At 37.9% G+C, this 18,788-nt stretch overlaps 1 protein-coding gene across 1 annotated transcript in view; it reads right to left on the bottom strand.

The window, feature by feature from the left end:
* Positions 1-18,788, bottom strand: part of Tcea1 (transcription elongation factor A1) — a gene marked incomplete in the record, with an annotated part of 42,720 nt that overhangs the window by 14,918 nt on the left and 9,014 nt on the right. The window contains 4 exon segments of the mRNA XM_008844411.3: positions 272-417; positions 4,467-4,554; positions 6,871-6,976; positions 15,220-15,282. Of these exon segments, the coding sequence (XP_008842633.1) occupies positions 272-417; positions 4,467-4,554; positions 6,871-6,976; positions 15,220-15,282 (403 nt within the window).

The raw sequence follows: 18,788 nt of genomic DNA, 5'->3' as shown, positions 1-18,788 counted from the left end.
AAATACTTATGGACGGAAAGCTTCAATTACTAAACCATGAAAAAAATTAATATACTACAAGAATTCCATCTGTTGAAATCATACGGTAACTATACAGTGTCTAAGTGCTCCTCTTCTTCTACCCTCGAGAACTACCACTAGCAACAGCTTCCAAGCTGAGCAGAGGTGGGCAGCTATCAGCAGGATGACACCCATAAAACATCAACATGGAAGTAGAGGTGGCAGTGGTCGTAGAAGGGGCTAAAGAGCGAACAAGTAACCCTAAACTTACCTCCTGTTCGGAGAGCTGCGGCAAGCATCTCCCTACACTTTAATCGCACAGAATCAGAGGTGCTTGGTGCCCGAGGAAAAGATGAAACGTAAGTATCGCGAGCATTTGTCTCATCCTTTCTGCTGCTTATGTTGCCACTGGAACTACTAAAATACACACACACACACACACACCAAAAAGAAATCAGGAAAAACCTTCGTAAAATAACAGTTACTTATAGCAGTTACTTGCATACAGACTGAAAAAGTTTTTAAAACTTTAAAAGTTTTAAAAATTTTGAATTCAATAGATAAATCTCATGGCTTTTTTTAAAAAAAAAATTGCCTTGACTGCCCTTTTAAACATTAAGAAAAGATGCATTATAACCCAGCACAGTACATGAAAAGCAAGGACCTGGGCATGAGGAAGGGGTTGAAGGAATGAGGTCAAAGAGCAAGCCAGCTCACAGTCAAACTTGTGAACTGAAAGTGTCTGAAAAGTCTGTTTTAATTTAGACAATGGGGATCTAACGAAACACCCCCTTTAAGATAAAAGCAGGTGTATTAAGAAGTTAAGCTTCCAGAGTATAAAAAGGTCTCTTAATTTCTTCCCAGAAACACTGACTCTTCCAAGCAGTTTAATAATTTTCCAGTTGGGGCTGGAGAGATGGCTCAGCAGTTAAGAGCACTAGCTACTCTTGCAGAGGACCCAGGACCCAGGTTCAATTCCCAGCACCCAAATGGTAGCTAACAACCACCCAAAACTCCAGTTCCAGGGGATCCGAAGCCCTCTTCTCTCATGAAGGCATTTGCACAACATAGGTGCACTTACATGCATGCAGGCAACACATTCATACACATAAAATAAAAGTAAATAAAATTTAAAAAAAAATAAATTTCCACCGGGCATGGTGGCGCACACCTTTAATTGTACATGGTGCATGCACACACACACACACACACACACGCGCGTGCGCGCGTACACACACACACATACACACAAATAAATAAATAAATAAATAAATAAATAAATAAATAAATAAATAAATAAAAATAGTAATAATTTTCCAGTCAACCCCAAAATTTCAATTGCTTGTGATTAACTTCTTCAACTGGACATCTGCCAAAACAGGCTCTCTCCAAACTATTTCTTTGACTAGTTTCAAGTTAAGTCTTACCGCATTAATGGCATCAGGCACAATTTTTTTTTTCAAAGACCAAACTATTTTTCTCCACAGACCTAATTTGTATTTGCTGTAAGGATATAGTCCCTTGTCTTATCTCCAGGACACAACCACAGTTAAACTTCAAAAACATCACTATGGACAAGAGAGTCATTTGTGCCTTCAAATCTTAAATCAGTTCTTCCTACAGCCTTCTCTTAGGATGCCCTGTACTTAAAAACTACTTCAGGTTACTTTTCATACTTTCTCCCAAAGACTAAGTTTACAAAAAACGTAAGCTAGGATTTAATCTTGCTTGTATTTTCAATATGCAGCATGGCAACTGTAAGCCATAAATGAAAAAGAGCTATTTGTTTATTTACTTATTAATTAGTTTATGATGAGACAAGGTTTCATGTAGCCCAGGCTGGCCTTGACTCCCTACGTAGGCCAAGCATGACTGTGGATTTCTTATTCTCCTGCCTCTACCTCACAAGTAATGGTGTTGTAGATGTGTGCTGCCATGCCCATTTTATGAAGGGTGCTGGGGATTGAATCCAGGGCTTTGGGCATTGTAGGTAAGCACTCTACTAACAGAGCTACATCGCCAACCCCAAATCCAATGTTTGTTTAAATCCACTTCTCAAGTACTTCAATTAAAGGCTTTTGATTCTCTGCCTATTTCCGGTGCATAGCAAAAGTACTATAAACTGCCTGTGTGGACTGATGGCACTCTTCTTCACTAGCTTTACTATTACCGGCCCACCTCTTACATTAACTGTCATGCCTGGGTTTGAACTACTTAAGAATGTAATTTTCTCAAATTCTTGCATCCAAAATGTAAAACTGTGCTCAAGTACAAACCAGTCAGGTCTAACCTTCATCTCCGTTTAGATTATACCTCAGACCTGTTCCAGCAGTCCTCTATTATTTCTTCCTGCATGTGGATGGGTAGCAAGCACCTACATAATACATGCTTTAGCAGACAGCTATGATATCTAAACTAACAATTCACTTTTTTTTCAAAATCTACTTATTTGTCTATATTTTACATTTTTAAGGGCATCAAACCAGAGCATCTACACAAGACATAGTTGAAAGCAATTTTAAAAGATATACTTTTAAAAGATATCAAGATCATGAGAGATGATGAAGACTAGTACAGGAACTATTAAAGATTAAAGGAGACCAAGCACACATGACAACTAAACACAACTGACTCAGGGTATTTTGGAAAAATATTTTTCCAAATCCCCACTGTCTAACTAGAACAGAGTTTTCAAACACTATCTCTCTAGATTGGTTGTAAGCTGGCCTCTGCAATAAATAACACTTTAAATAAACACTATTAGGACAGCTACAAAAATTCATTAAGATCTATGACAGGAAAAAAGTTTATTACTGTTAACTTCTTGTTACTGACAGCTGTAGTGTTATACATACACTAGTTATTAGAAAATACACACTGATATATTTAGAGATATAAAGGGTATGATGTCTGTAAATCATTCTTATTTGGTTCAATATAAAATCAGTTCATGTGTGTATAAACACATATGTACATATGCATAGATACACATAATGGGAACAACTGAGCTAAGGGTTTATGGGAGTTCCTTTTGTTATTCTTGAAATTTTCTAAAAATCCAAAATGTCAAGGCAAAAAATGAGAAGAAAGAAACTACAAATTTGGGCTGGAGAGATGGCTCAGTGGTTAAAAGCACTAACTACTCTTACAAAGGACCTGGGTTCAGTTCTTCGGACCCACATGTCAGCTGACAACCATCTGTAACTCCAGATCCAGGGGATCTGATGCTCTCTTCTGACCTCTATGGGCACTGCATGGCATGGATGCACTTACATAATCAGGGAATACACTCATACACATAAAATAAAATTAATAAATTTTTTTTTAAACTACAGATTTTATTAACTACTGCTCTTTAACCCCACTTTTGGCTTACCTTCTTTAACATTTAAGTACATAAAATAACAGTTTAGGAGATACTAATATTACTAAAAAAAAATGAACACGTGATCAATTTTGGGAAATAAACTGATAGTAGCCTTCATGTCTTAAAACCGCTAAGGCCCTAAACTGGATTATGTAGCAATCAAAAGTTCTTAGACAAAACAGAGCTTAGAATCTGTTGCCTTTAAAGCAAAGGTTCTAGAACCTCAGTGCCTCTGAAACACCTAAAGAATTCTGGGTCACTCTCAGAACTCCTGACGGAGCAGTTCCAGGGTAAGGCCTGAACATTCCCATTCCTGACCACCAGTCAGGCGCTTGCTGTTCTAGGGAATGCCCTTGGAGAACCACTCTCTAAGTCCATCCAAGCTACAATTGTACTAAGAACTGAGGAACCGTTCACATTAATCTACTATACATATCACCTATTATGGCAAAATGCTGGATATTGCACACTTCATCATATATGATAACAAAGAATAGAAAAAAACCTCGTAGGAGTTAAGGCATGATTAGAACCTACCATTACTCAACTTCACATTCATGACAAAGTTGGGAGGAAAAAGGCATAAAAAGAAATATGATCCAGGGCTAAAATAGATTTAAAGAAATATGGTAACAAAGGAAGAAACCATTTGAATCCCTAATCAATGCCTTCATTATCCATTCCACCAGTACCAGTACCAGCAAGTCTATTCAAACTTACTGAGTACAACGTGAATTTTGTTTTATTTATATAGTCTTCTACTTCTAAAAATCTAAGGTATCTTGCTAAAATAATTTTTTTTTTTTTTGGTCTTTTTGAGACAAGGTCTCCCTGTAGCCCCAGCTGGCCTGGAACTCATTATGTAGACCAGGCTGCCCTTGAACTCACAGAGATCCACCTCCCTCTGCCTCTTGGGTGCTGGGTTAAGAGGCGTGAGCCACCACTCTCGGCATAAATTTTTTTTAGTAAGCTATATATATATTCCATTTGATTGGGTAATGGAAGAGGAGTGCAGATGAGATCAGAAGACCAGGCACAAAATGATGGAGCAGGCAAGCACCTAACCTCTACAGAAATGAATTTACATAAAGTGGATTACCTTTCTTCTCTTGCTTCAGGGCTATTCTGTGATGAAATTGTAGGTTCTTTTTTCTTTTCTTCAGTGTCTTTATCAGTTGATGGTCCATCTGAAAAGATGTGTGAAATTCCTAAACAATCTGAAAAATCTAACCTGTTAAAAATAAAAACTGAAATACAGTACACTAATAGCCTGTACAACACACACACACACACACACACACACACACGCACGCACGCACGCACACACACGCACACTTACATATCAAAATGAAATGAGATGTGGCTTAGTGGTAGAGTGCTTGCCTAGCATATATAAGGCCTTGAGCTTAGTCACCATGCCTAGGTGAAGACTCCTACTGTCTAATACAGTGCTACAGGCAGTATAGTGAGTTGGCAGGGAAGGAAGTACTCCAACTCTCTCTGGATTAAGATCATCTATAGTCAGATTCAAGCTTGGCTATTCACCATAAACACAATATGCATAAGGTACTGTTCATACCTTAATTTCCTCATCATAAAATGGGGATTTATAATAGTATCTAACATACTCAAGTGTGCTGAGGCTTAAATGTACTCATCTAAATCAATGCTTGGCATACTGTAAATATTAAAAGTGCTAATATTTAAAAATGTGCTACTGTCGGGCCTGGGGCAAGCAAACCTCTGAGACATGATGCCAGCCTGGTCTACATCGAGTTCCAGGTCAGCTGGGGCTACAGGGGAGACTTTGCCTCAAAAACAAACAAACACCACAAAGAAAAAACAAAAAGAATGTACTATTTACAAGCAGTAATACTAAATCTATAAATTTAGCTAAGGATCTTAAAAAAATTAGGCAGGAGGATATTCATCAAGATGTGAGTTGTAATAGCCATAAAGTTAAAAACAACAACAAACTTAACAATAGGCACCTGATAAAAATTATTACATGGTCATCTGAAGCCAATAAAATGACTAGTTGTAATGAAAAAAAATTTCATATATAAAAATGACAACACAAATAAGTATTCACATAAAACCAGGTGTAGGTGTAGTAGCCAAATCCAGGGCTGGGACAAGGAAAACAGATGGGCCAAATACTTCTTATGGATCTAGACTGTCAGTAAGTGATCACATCATTGAAGAGGGCTAACCAAAAGGATCTAGAAACCAGCCTGAGGAGGCACCTAGTGGCCAAATCTGAGACAATGTAAATCAATCTGAATGGTAGTAGATTACAGACTATCATATGGTATAGGAAACCATGAATGACAATGCTTTCTTATACTGTAATGATAATTTGTAAATAAATGAAAGAGTTTGGACATCAAAATTTTGTATCCATCAATGTGAAGACTGGTTTGGGGAAAAATAATGGACACTAAATTGAGGGAAGGGCAGATCTGATAAAATACAAGGCAGTTTCAGGGTCTTAAAATGTCTCTTGTAGAATGGCTTTTTTTTACAAAAAAAAGTGAACACTCTAACTAGGTGTGACACCTTAGGAATTTAATATACTTAAATAGTATTCTAACTGTGGACATATAGGAATTCAAGGTCATCAGATACATCCACAGTTACAGGTTAATGAGACCCTGTCTCAAGTAAATAAAAACAAAACAGAAAACACAACCAAGAAATGTTACTGAATTCTCCAAAAAGTCAACATCAAAAAAAGGCTTAAGAACTTAGATTAGAAAACTACATTTTTCTGGACTACATTTTTGCAGACAAAAAGTACATTATGGGGTTAGTGACAAACTAGAACATGGACTATAAGATACTGGACCAGTGCTTAATTTCCTGTATTACAGTTGTATAAGAAAATAAGCTTGTGCTGGAAATGTTGACACATGCCTATAATTCTAGCTACTCTGGAGACTGAGGCAGGAGGATTGTAAGTTCTAGGCCAACTCAGACATACTAGTGAGATCCCATCTTTTAAAAAAAAGAGGAAAAAAGAAAAAAGAAATGAAAAGAGGAAAGGAAACGTTTGTTCCAAGGAGAAATACAAATAATATTCTAAGTATTATAAGATAAAATAAAATTACAGAATCAACTGTCAGATGGTCTAAAAACCGAGAGATGATTAAAAGTAAGCAGATGATTAAATGACAAGTATCAAAAGCTGACAGCAGGGTAAAGGAAACAGATGCACGCGTGCTTGCTACTTCTGTGAAAGTTAAAAGGTTATTTCAAAGCCACTTCAGAAAGAATGTACTTTTCCCTTCAGAGAAAAATCCTGAAAGAGCTCATATTTAGTTAAGACTGTCAAAAGCCAAGACAACTGAACTTATTAGCCTAAAATACAAAATTTTCAAGGACATTAAATTATCCCTCCCATTCTTATTACAAAGCAGATTTCATTATAGACAAAAAAAAAACGCAGCAACGACTTGAACAAATCAGGACATCATAAATACACAAGGAAATATCAATTATACCTAATAATTTTTTCCAAGATTTGATTAGAGATTTTGCTAAAGATGTAACTTCTTCATCTGTACTCTGCTTTCGAATAGCATTAACCGACATTCCAATTCGTGTAGACTGCAAGGAAACAAAAAAAAAACCATGTACATCATTCTATTTCAAACAACTCAGTATACTATTACCCACACTTTCTTCTTTTTCAGATTTCTCCTACTTCAGATATTTTAAAAGTGTCAATGATTTGAGATCTTACAATGGTACATATATTACAGATTGAAGGTACATATATCTTCAGATCCAACACTGGACTCATCAGTGCTCCATCACTGACATCAGCAGTCATTTAATGTGATACTTTGTTAAGTAAGGCCAATGAATGACTGAAATGAAATCAGTCTTTCAGGGGGAAATGAGGATAAAATGCAAAATGTACCTGTCAAGGCAAACTGAAATAGTTATGACAAGCACATGCACTCCCTGGTCTCATTACATTCTTCTACAGAGATTCCCTCTAAGTACTGGCTACAACTTATAATGAAACTATCCAAACAAAAACTACCACCTAGAGAAGTTGAAGAGGCTATTTTTGTTTTTTGGTCCTATAAAACTATCATATAGTTACAGATCTCAAGATGGACTTCACAGAATACAAATAAATTTAGCATGTAATAATATTATAATAGAATTTCCATGTACATTAATCTTTCTAAGAACACTTTGGGTTGAGACTATTACCCCTATTTTTAAAGATAAAGAGACTGCAACTCCCAATATAACCTGCCCAGCATTCTACCACTGCTAATTGGCAAGACTGGAATTTTCATCTATGATTGACCACTTCACAGTTCATGCTCTTTCCATTTCATCAAAAACCACAAAGGCTATGACAGCTCAATTATGGATAATAAATAAAAACGGTAAATTATTCAGTAAGTTTCAAAAACACATGATCTATGGCAAAAGAAATGCTTAGTGGTTGAAAAATAAAGGAAAATCCCTGCTGATAGCTTTGAGGTAGAGAAATAAATGGGTACTTAAAGGTTTCTTTCTAAATTATTAAACTCAGGGAAAAAAAAATCCAGATGTTTTGTTCAAGAATTTAAAGTATGGGGGGGGGAGGGCTGCAGTGGTCTGTGTTCTCTCTCTAGGGACCTGAGCAAAGCAGATAGGGTTCAACAGCAGAAAGATAAAGAGAACCCCAAGATTTTAAAGCCCCCCCCCTCCGCAAAGATTTGGAATTAACACAGCAAGTTTTCTAAAAGAAAAACATAATTCTGGAATGAGTGGAGGAAATGACTTGAGTTACTAACGCGCTGAGGTCCAGAAGGGCAAAGAAAAAGGCATTGCAGGAAGGCCTGCAGGGGACCAAAGGTGTGAGGAGAAGATGAATAAGCAAATGCTGCTGGGTGACTGCTTTTTAATTACCAATTATCATAGGATGTTTTGATTACTAAAACCAACGATTATCCCGCTTAGCACCTATTCTGAGAATGCGGCTCTCTACAATAAGTATGCTTACCTAAGGAAATGGATACCCAGTTAGACAATAGGAAATCAGATGCTGAGGAGAAGTGGAAAATCAGAAGGCCCAGAAAACCCAAGGTACTTTTCATTTTCCTTTAGGGAAAACTCTTGGGAGACTAGAAGAAAGTACAGGAATAAGAAGCTATTTACTTGGATAACTAGGTCTGGATTTATCTCTCAGAAGTCTAGAGACTTCCGAGAACAGGTATACCAAGGCTTACAAGATATGATAGATAAGCCATTCAAAAAGTGGCCTCTGACACTGTAGCAGAGAAATTACAAACCTTGGACCAAGAATTCTCCTTAAAAATCAGATACACAGTTAGGAGGAGGGATGGAAAGGATAGGGGAAGGGAGGTTATTACAGAAAGGTAGAGAGCGAGTGAGGCACAACAAAAACAGATTTACAAAGCTGGAGGCACATCAACTGGGGTGTTCCAGAACAAAAATCTCCTTCATGACAATTCATGAGCTCTTCTTGTCAAGGTGATCTGAAGGGAGCAACTAAATTGTTTTTATGTTTGTTTTAGGTGCTAGGAACCAAACCCAAGACACTGCATGCCAAACAAATGCTATCTATACCTCCAGCCGAGTCTTTTTTTTTTTTTTTTTTTTTTCAGACAGGGTCTCCTTGTACCCCCAGCTGGCCTGGAACTTGCTACGTAGACCAGGCTGGCCTTGAACTCACAAAGATCCGCCTGCCTCTGCCTCCTGAGTAGCTGGAATTAAAGGCAGTCACTAAATCTTATGGTTAAAAATACACAGCTGGAGAGGTGGCTCAGTGGTTAGTACTGGCCAGTCTTACAGAGGACCCAGGTTCGGTTCCTAGCAACTACATAGCAGCTAACAACCATCTGTAACTCCAGTTCCAGGGGATCCAACATTCTCTTCTGACCTCTGTGTGAACTGCAGGACATGGGTGCACTTACATGCAAGCAATACACTCATACACATAAAATAAAAATAAATAAAATTTTAAAATATACATACATACCAGGCGTGGTGGTGCACGCCTGTAGTCCCAGCACTTGGGAGGCAGAGGCAGGCAGATCTCTATGAGTTCAGCCTGGTCTACATAGTGAATTCCAGGACAGCTGGGACTACAAGAAGACCCTATCTCAAAAAGACCAAAAAAATACACACACACACACACACACAGTCAACATACAGCTACCATAAAGCATGTACATAAAGAAAAAAACAGAAGCCAGTGGAATGGCTCAGCAGGAAACAGGACTTACCACCAAGCCTAAGTTTAAATCCTTGGGACCTACATGGTAGAAAGAGAAAACTGACTCTGGGTTATCCTCTGACCACTACATGCAAGCCCCCCACAAGTAAATAAATGTAATTTTAGAAAGAAAAAAACACAGATATAAGAAATAAATAGCTACTATAAAGCACTGTGGAAAAAAAATTGAAGATGGGCTACAGAAACGAAAAGGCATCCTAGGTTCAGGGATTGGAAGATTTAAATGTTAAGATTTAGTAATAATCAAATCAAACTACAGATTCGCTGCTCAGAATTAACTCTGATCTGCCTCTGGGTAAAAACTGACACATTATCTTAAACCAGAGAAACATGAACCAAAACAATTTTGGGAAAGAACAAAGTTGGATAACACAATTCCCAACTTCCAAATGTCCTCAACCCGCTGCAAGTAACCACAACAGTATGGTGTTAGCAAAAGGAAAATCATGTAGATGGGTGGGCAGATTTAGGACCCCTCAAAAAAATCTACACATTTTCCATCAGTTGATTTTAGAACAACAACAACAAAAATCAAGACCATTCACTGGAAAAAAAGAACATGTTTTTAAATTTTTATTTTTAATTATGTGAATGTGTGTCCTGTGTGTGCATATTTGCACATGAGTGCAGGTACTAATGGAGGCCAGAAGAGGGTATTACATCCCCTGGGGCCAGAGTTACAAGGCAGTTGTCAGTTGCTCAACATGGTGCTGGGAACTGAATTGTGGTCCTCTGCATCTTTAACAAATGGTTGGTGAACAAGGAATCTTTGTGACTTTGGTTGGCCTGCACAAGTGTCTATCTGTCCCTCCCTCATTTACTCCCTCCCTCTTAGGTTTTTGAGACAAGGCTCACCATATAGCCTGGGTAGGCCTAGAACTCTCAATCTTTTTGCCTAGCCTCCCAAATAGCATGCACCAACATGGGTAGTTTCTGTTAATGGTTTCATAAACCTAACACCTAAAACATAAGTAACCACAGAAGACAACAAACTAGAGTATAGCAAACTCAAGTTCTAAGTCAACCCAGGTACTAAGATACTGTCACCAAAAAACAAAACAACCACAAAAAACGGGAGTGGCTCAACAGTAGCCTACTGGAGTGCTTGTCTGGTATGTGTAAGGTCCCATATTCAATATTCAGGAGGGAAAAAAGAGAAAAAGATAATGGGAGATATTTTCAAATCTCTTATCTAATAAGGATTATATCTAAACAAAAAGCTACCGTGACTCAATAATGATCGATCCAGCTTAAAAATGGAAAAGCAAGCCAGGCATGGTGGTGTATGTCTTTAGTCCCAGTACCTGGGAAGCAGAGGCAGGCGGGTCTCTGTGAGTTCAAGGCCAGCCTGGTCTACATAGTGAGTTCCAGGCCAGCTGGGGCTACAGGGGAGACCCTGTCTCAAAAAAAAAAGAAAAGCAAAGGAAGCATTTCTCCAAATACAATCTGAAAATGTTCTGCAATCCCAGCATTGAGGAGGTGGTAGCAGGATTTTTTAATTCAAGTCCAATCTGGGCTATATAGCAAGACCCTGATTGAAACCAAAACAAAGAAGAAAAAGCCAGTAAGGTGCTCAGCATCATGTAGTCATTGGAGAAACGGAAATCACTTCCCACTCCTACTGTAATCAAAGACAGAGCATTGCAGCAGTTGGCAAAGACACAGAGAAACTAGAACCTCTACTTACTGCTACTGGATGTAAAATGGTGCAAGCACTTGGGAAGCAGTCTGGCAGCTCCTCATAACGTTAAACAGTTATTATACAACCTACCAATTCCATTTTTAGCTATCTATCCAAGAGCAACGAAAACATGTGTTCACACAAATTTGTACATCAGGGCTGGAGAAACAGCTCAGCAATTATAAGCACTGACTGCTCTTGCAGAGGACTGGGTTTGGTTCCCAGCACCCATGTGGCAGCTAATAATTGTCCTAACTCCATTTCCAAGATCTGATGTCCTCTTTAGCTTTTGCAGGCACTGCATGCACACGGTGCACTTATGTACATAGAGGCAAAACACTCATACATATAAAATAAAAATCAATAAATAAAACAAAATTTGTGTATCAGCAGATAGACATGATTCATAATTGCCCCAAACAACTCAAATGTCATTAACTGGCAAATAGATAAATATAGTATTTACATAACGGTATTTATATATGTATATATTCACAAAATGGAATATTCTTTACATGTAAAACATAATGAAGTTCTGACATATACTACAACATGGACAAACCTCAAAAACATGCTGAATGAAAGAAGCCAGACATATAAAGTCACAAACTCTGTGATTCTATTTATACGAACCCGCCAGAACAGACAAGTCTACAGAGACAGAAAGTATTGGTTGGTTAGGGCAGAAGGAGGGAACTAATTAAGGGGAAATGGAGAATGACTGTAAAAAGTATGCAGTTTGGGGTTTTTTTTTTAGAGCAACAAAAATATTCTAAAATTGATTATGTTTAAGGACAGGAAAAAACTTTGAATATACTATAAAATATTGAATTATATACTTGAAAGAAGTCAACTATATGGGATGTGATTTATATCTAAATAAAGCTGAAAAAAACACTAAAAGAAAACAGGGCTAAGGATTCAGCTCAGTGATAGAATGCTTGTCTTGAAAAGGTCCTGGATTCGGTCTCTAGCACAGCAAATAACAGTGAAATCTAGCTACATTTACTATCCTTTAGGAAGTTTTACACTAAACTCTTCCTTTCACCCCCTTGCCCAGTCAATCAGCTGACAATTCTTATAGGTTGTCCGTCATTATCAAATGCCTCTCCTCCGCAAGAAAGACTCAGTGGTACCCCACGGCCCTGTGTGGGGAGTACTGGGCAGGGTGATACATGCCTGTACTCCCACCACTTAGGAGACTGAGGTCTCACAAGTAAAAGTCCAGCTTGGAATATATGGTAGCACTGTGTCTCAAAAAAATTAATTAATAAAACTAAAACAAAAAAATCCAGTTCTGGCAGGTGTTGTGGCACATGCCAGTAATCCTTAATTCAGGAGGCTGAAGCAGGAGGACTGGTGTGAGAATGAGGACACCATGGGTTACAGAGAGAAACTCTATCTCAATGTCCTCCCTCCCAACTCTCTAAAATCATCTTTTACTGCTCCACTTTACTGCTAATACCTTAGTTCACATCCTTGTCGCCACTCACCTGAATAAATGCAGTAGTCATCAAGTCTTCTGTCTCCAGCTTCCCATTTCTTCCAATGTGCTAATCTGGTTATGTACTTAATATTTAAGTGGTACTGATCCTGAGAGTGCATATGAAGACAGAATGCTATCCTGCCTCTAGCTCTAGCTCTTTCTTGCCCTGTATTACCCTACATGCCACAGTACTTCCACATGCTATTTCAACCTCCTCTGCTGGACACCCTTCTCTGCTAATGGAGAAACTATTCATCTTTGGAGATTCATCATTAGCTCTACTACCTATGTGAAGGCTTTCCTGAGTTCCCAGACTAAGTGATCAGATTAAGAAGCAAACTGCTTTGTGCTTCTTTCCCATACTGTTCCCACCCCCAGACATCTACCTGGGTACCTATAATTTGCTTACAAACAAAATTTTCTTCTATTAAGACTCTGAACTCAGTGAGGAGGAAAAATCTTATCTATTGATGTTTACAAACCCATTTCTTAACCATAATAAAAATCTAAATGTTTGGGGCTGGAGATGGCTCAGCGGTTAAGAACACTGGTTGTTCTTACAGAAGACCCAGGTTCGAATCCCAGCACCCACATGGCAGCTAACAACTGTCCACCAACTCCAGTTCCTGGGGATCCAACAGCCTCTTCTGACCTCCACGGGCATTGCACGACACAGGTGCACTTACCTATATGCAGGCAATATACACATACACATAAAATTTTTTTAAAAATCCAAATGTTTGTTATATAATTAGACTTACAGAAAAGAAGCATCTGGAAAAAAATTAGAGATGGATATAAATGAAAACCCTATCTGACCTCCAAATTTCTTCTATAACTCTACTCATCTCTTAAATGCATGCTAGAATTACTAAGACTGTTTCAATGCAATTTTCCCCACATAGGTCTATCATTCTCTGTGAGGAAGGGTTACACCTAGATGGCAAGATACTGTCTCAAAAGGAAGTAGCCACTGATCCCTGAATCTGGTCGTAGTACTTCATGATTAGTTCTTCCTTTTTTGAGTCTGTATGTAGAGAATTCTTTTTATGTTGTTGTGAGATCTCCACTATAGAAATCTTTGGCAGTCTGGTAAAGCTTATAGACTCCCTCCTCAGAATGCTTTTAAAGCACATTAAATAAAATATAAAATATTACAAAGAAAACCAACTCTATATCAAGCAGTTGCACATATATTCAAATGTAGCATAGTAATATACCACTTCCTTAACTGTTACGTAAAACTTAGGGTAAGGAATGATAGCAACCATCACTAATAGCAAATGGATTTTAATATATCTTACAGTAACAACTGTAAGTTGAAACCAAAATATTTGTGATTTCTTTAGTTATAGCCTTAAGAGCTAATAATACACCTGTAGTCTATAGCCTTTCTAACTGAAAGTGTTCCATTTCAATTAGACATTAGTGAAAATGTATCTTCCCAACCAGTTCACATACCTTTCTGACTCCTTCAATTATAACTTAATGAAATAGAAACACCAAGAAGATAAGCATAGATAACAAGGTTATGTCTGGTGGGAAAAAGCTGGATTCATGTTACTATATTTACTTTCGTTTTAACATTCTGACTTATGTTTAAAGTTCTTACGTTTTTAGTCTAGATAAACACTAAGGCTTTAATAACGACTCATGTAATGTTGCTGACGTGTGATTGGTGTTGAAAAAGGGAGAAGAGTGACACCTGGTATCCCCACCCTGAAGCTAGGCTCAAGCAGGCAGAAGCTACGACAGACTGAGAAGGGGAGATGCTGGAAGACCAACTCAGGGTCCAAGCCTAGCAGCACCTCTCACGGTCAGATCTCAATGACCTTGAAAATCCTGGATAGCCAGGTTCTATTCTTTTTGAGGAATATATATATATATATATAATTTTTTTTTTTTCGGTCTTTTTTGAGACAGGGTCTCCCTATAACCCCAGCTGTCCTGGAACTCACTATATAGACCAGGCCGGCCTTTAATTCACAGAGATCGCCTGCCTCTGCCTCCCAAGTGCTTGGATTAAAGGTGTGCACCACCACCCCCAGCTTGAGGAACATATATTTTTACAATGACAACTTACTGATTTATGTGACTATCTTTTTAAAAAAAAAAGAAAAGAATGAGCCAGGCATGGTGGCACATGCTTTTAGTCCCAGTACTCAGAGGGCAAAGGCAAGCAGATCTCTGTGAGTTTGAGGGCATCCTAGTCTACATAGCGAGTCCCAGGCTAGTAGGTGCTAAAGGGAGACCCTGTCTCAGAAAGACCAAAATACATAAATAAAAATTAAAAAAAAAAGAATGATCTACTTTATACCATAACAAGACAGTTCAAAAACATATTTTTGGTAATGAAGATATTTCAGTATTTTATGCCAATTACCAATAGAAACACTGTAACACAAAAAGGCACATACCTGTAATAATTCCAGGGTCATGGGAATATTCTTAAGCTCTTTCAGCAAATCCAATGCTCCAGCCTATAAAATAAAATAAACTGTACTGAATTCCTATGACATTAAATTAGGACTAGCCAACTAATAACTTATAATTCAAATGAGAACAAAGATACATATATGCACATACATACATATAATATCTTTTAAATGAGAATGAAAACTCATCAAAGGATCATAACTCAGTAAGGACCACTTACTGAGTTATGGCCAACACAGGTAATTTTTAAAATTTATTTTCAATAGTATTTGTTCAAATGTGTGTTCTGAGAAGTCTATATTTTCTTACTGTAGTGGTATGACCTCAAATTTCTATGGAGAATACCTGTATGAGAAGCCAACCCTGAGAAGGTGGGAGGTCCAACAGATGCTAGACCCTCTAAATTTATCCATGTACAAGGAGAAAACAAAAAAAAAATCATCTTTTTGCTATAATTTCATGAGATCTCTTTGTATTTCAATGTCCATATCTTACAATTTGTCACAAGAACACACTGCTATCTACACCTGTGTCTTGCAGAATAGTGAAGAGTAATTTCTGAAAGGAAAATTGGAATTTACATCTATGCTTTAAGCTCCTAAGACTATTCACTGCCAATTACCATCTGGAGTGAAAATCTTCAACATGGGCTAGATGTGGTGGCACTTGTCTTTAATCCCAACACTCAGAAGACAGAGGCAGGTGGATCTCTGTGAGTTTCAAGCCAGCCTTGCCTACATAGGGAGTTGAAAGTCAGCCAGGGCTACAGAGTAAGACCCAGTCCTTTTAAAAAAAAAAAAAAAAAGAGTTGCATCAAGAACACAAGTAGCCGGTTAGGAACAGTAGTTCATGCATGTAATAATCCCAGTAACTGAGAGACTGAGACAAGAAGACCAAACGATTAAGACCAGCATGGGGCCATACAGAACACTGTCTCAAAACACACACACACACATGCATGCACCCATGCACATATACAAACAAAACACCTCATTAAAAACCTAATGCCTAGCTTTTTAGGATAGAGAACTATTTTCTAGCCTCACTCTTGTTTATGACCATTTACTTCCTCAGGGCCCAAGAGTACTCCACTAATGTCTCTCCAATTTTCTTCCACGCTAATGACACCTACTCTGTAAGTTACAATTACATGGGGGGAGGGTGCGCACACCTGCTACAACACGTATGTGGAGGTCAGAGGACAACTTTAAAGAGTCAGTTCTCTGCTCCCACTGTGGGTTCTGGGGATGGAAATCAAGTTGTCAGGCTCGTCAAGTTGTCAGGTTTCTGCTGGCCATCTCACCAGCCCCCATTCTACAAGTTTTAACATTCTGCTGTGAAAGTGCACAGTACATTGCAAATGGCCATCTGACCAATGATGTATGTGACTTACGCTGTCTTCCAAAATCTTAAAATATGAAAAACTAGGCTCCCTAAAAATCAATGAAATAGTATATCTTGGAATAACAAAAATCCCCAGATCCTTTTCCAACTTGGGCCCAGCCAAATGGCTCCTGCAAAGAAAGGTGGTGAGAAGAAGGGCTGTTCTGCCATCAACGAGGTGGTGACCCGGGAATACAGCATCAACATTCACATGTGCATCCAGGGAGTGGGCTTCGAGAAATCAATTCTTCTGAGTCTCGAAGACTCATAGAAATCCAGACATTCACCATGAAGATGAGTGTGCAATGATATCAGGCTCAACAAACCTGTCTGGGCCAAAGGAATAAGGAGCGTTCCGTATTGTAACCGTGTTTGTTTGTCCAGAAAACGTAATGAGGATGAGGAGTCACCAAACAAGCTCCACTTGGTAACCTACGGCCCTGTTACCACATTCAAAAATCTATAGACAGTCAATGTGGGTGGGAACTAACTGCCGAAGAGCCAAATAAAGTTGTAAAACTGAAAAAAAAACAAAAAAAAAAAACTTCAGATCAGATCATGCCCTTTACCATGCACTACTGAAAGAGGTAAGGACTTCAACACTGTATTTCTCATAAAGCCATGAAAAAATTCCCAGTCATGTTCCTTTGAAGATGACTGATTGACATTAGACCTGACTTTCAAAATAAAATGTTATTAACACTGTTTCTGGCAACATCAACATGGAACATTTTAATTTACCCCAGGACCTAATTTTTTTTTTTAAGTTTGAGAGGAATTATGAAACAGATTATTATAAAGAATTTTAACAAGTTGTGGCTTATAGATCTCTACTGATGTTAATATTCTAAACATTCTTTTTATTTAGAATCAATTAAAAACAGTGAAACACTTAGAAAACTAACACTAGCCTATAATTTAGTATTAATAAAAAATTCTGCAACACTACATTTTTTGCACAAACGAGGTCTTCAATCACTTATCTCCCATAACCCCAAAACAAACAAAAGCAAAAAGATTTTCAAAACCAAGTTACAGATTTCACCTAGGCTTTTTAATTTATTTATCAGTAAACAATCTCAACAGATGTAAGGCAAATGGTTCTATTTACCCCACTTAAAGTTAGGTACACTGCATTCACTAAAGATATTTAATGTCTGATTACTAGGAGCTGCCCAAATCCCACATAAGGGCATTATCCACTTAGAGATATTATGATGGAGAGCAATAATGCCTTGGTTGTATCTCAAAACATTTTTCTGAAACATATCAGAGCTCAATAGCTTGCAACAGATGGTAGATCTGTATTCTCTAACTACCACAGCATTATTCTTCTATCCAGATCCTCATGGACTTTCTAATCCATTTTAGACCAATGATCAATAGGACCTAGAGAACAGATCACACTTACAGGAGTTCCTTAAAAAGCAGCATCTCTCCTACATGTTACATAAAGCCATCTGTTACATAGGAAATTGATTCTTCTAACATACCAGCAAAGTCACATATGGTTTGTTTTCCAAGTAAAGGCAACAGACTTGAGTTTATTTCTTCACTTTCTCTTTCTACTCAGACCTCTGGTGAAAAAGGGTTTAAGAAACAGAGGCCATGAAGAAAAAGCCAAAAAAAAAAAAAAAAAACTTATGAAATGTAATTACTACAACTGCTCCACAACTACCATGTATTCTAACAAATTAAGATAAATATTTCATGGGCTGGAGAACTGGCTCAGCGGTTAAGAGCACTGACTGCTCTTGCTGAAGACTCAGGTTCAATTCCCAGCACCCACAATGCAGCTAACAACTATCCACAACTCCAGTACCAGGGGATCTGATGCCCTCTTCTGGCTCCCATGGGCACAACATGGGTGTACTTACAGGCAGGCAACACACTCATACACATAAAATAAAATAAAACATTCTTTAAAAGATAAATATTCCACCCAAAGTTCTTTAAGAAATTATGATGATCTGAATGAGTGAAACTAGCAAAATGTAGGTGATTATACATTAATTCAGTAACATCATTTAGTTACTATGTGCCAGATATGCTAAATATGTTTTTAAATAATTTATTGAGAATTTCATACATGCATATAAGGTGCTTTGATCAAATCCATGCCCACTCCCTCCCCTCCAACTTCTCCCATATCTCTCCATCACTTTTT

This window comes from Nannospalax galili, unplaced genomic scaffold (genome assembly GCF_000622305.1).
Source record: "Nannospalax galili isolate Female #2095 unplaced genomic scaffold, S.galili_v1.0 scaffold40, whole genome shotgun sequence".
Lineage (NCBI taxonomy): Eukaryota > Metazoa > Chordata > Mammalia > Rodentia > Spalacidae > Nannospalax > Nannospalax galili.
The sequence above is the reverse complement of the archived record's forward strand: the minus strand, read 5'-3'. Positions and strand labels throughout refer to the sequence as shown.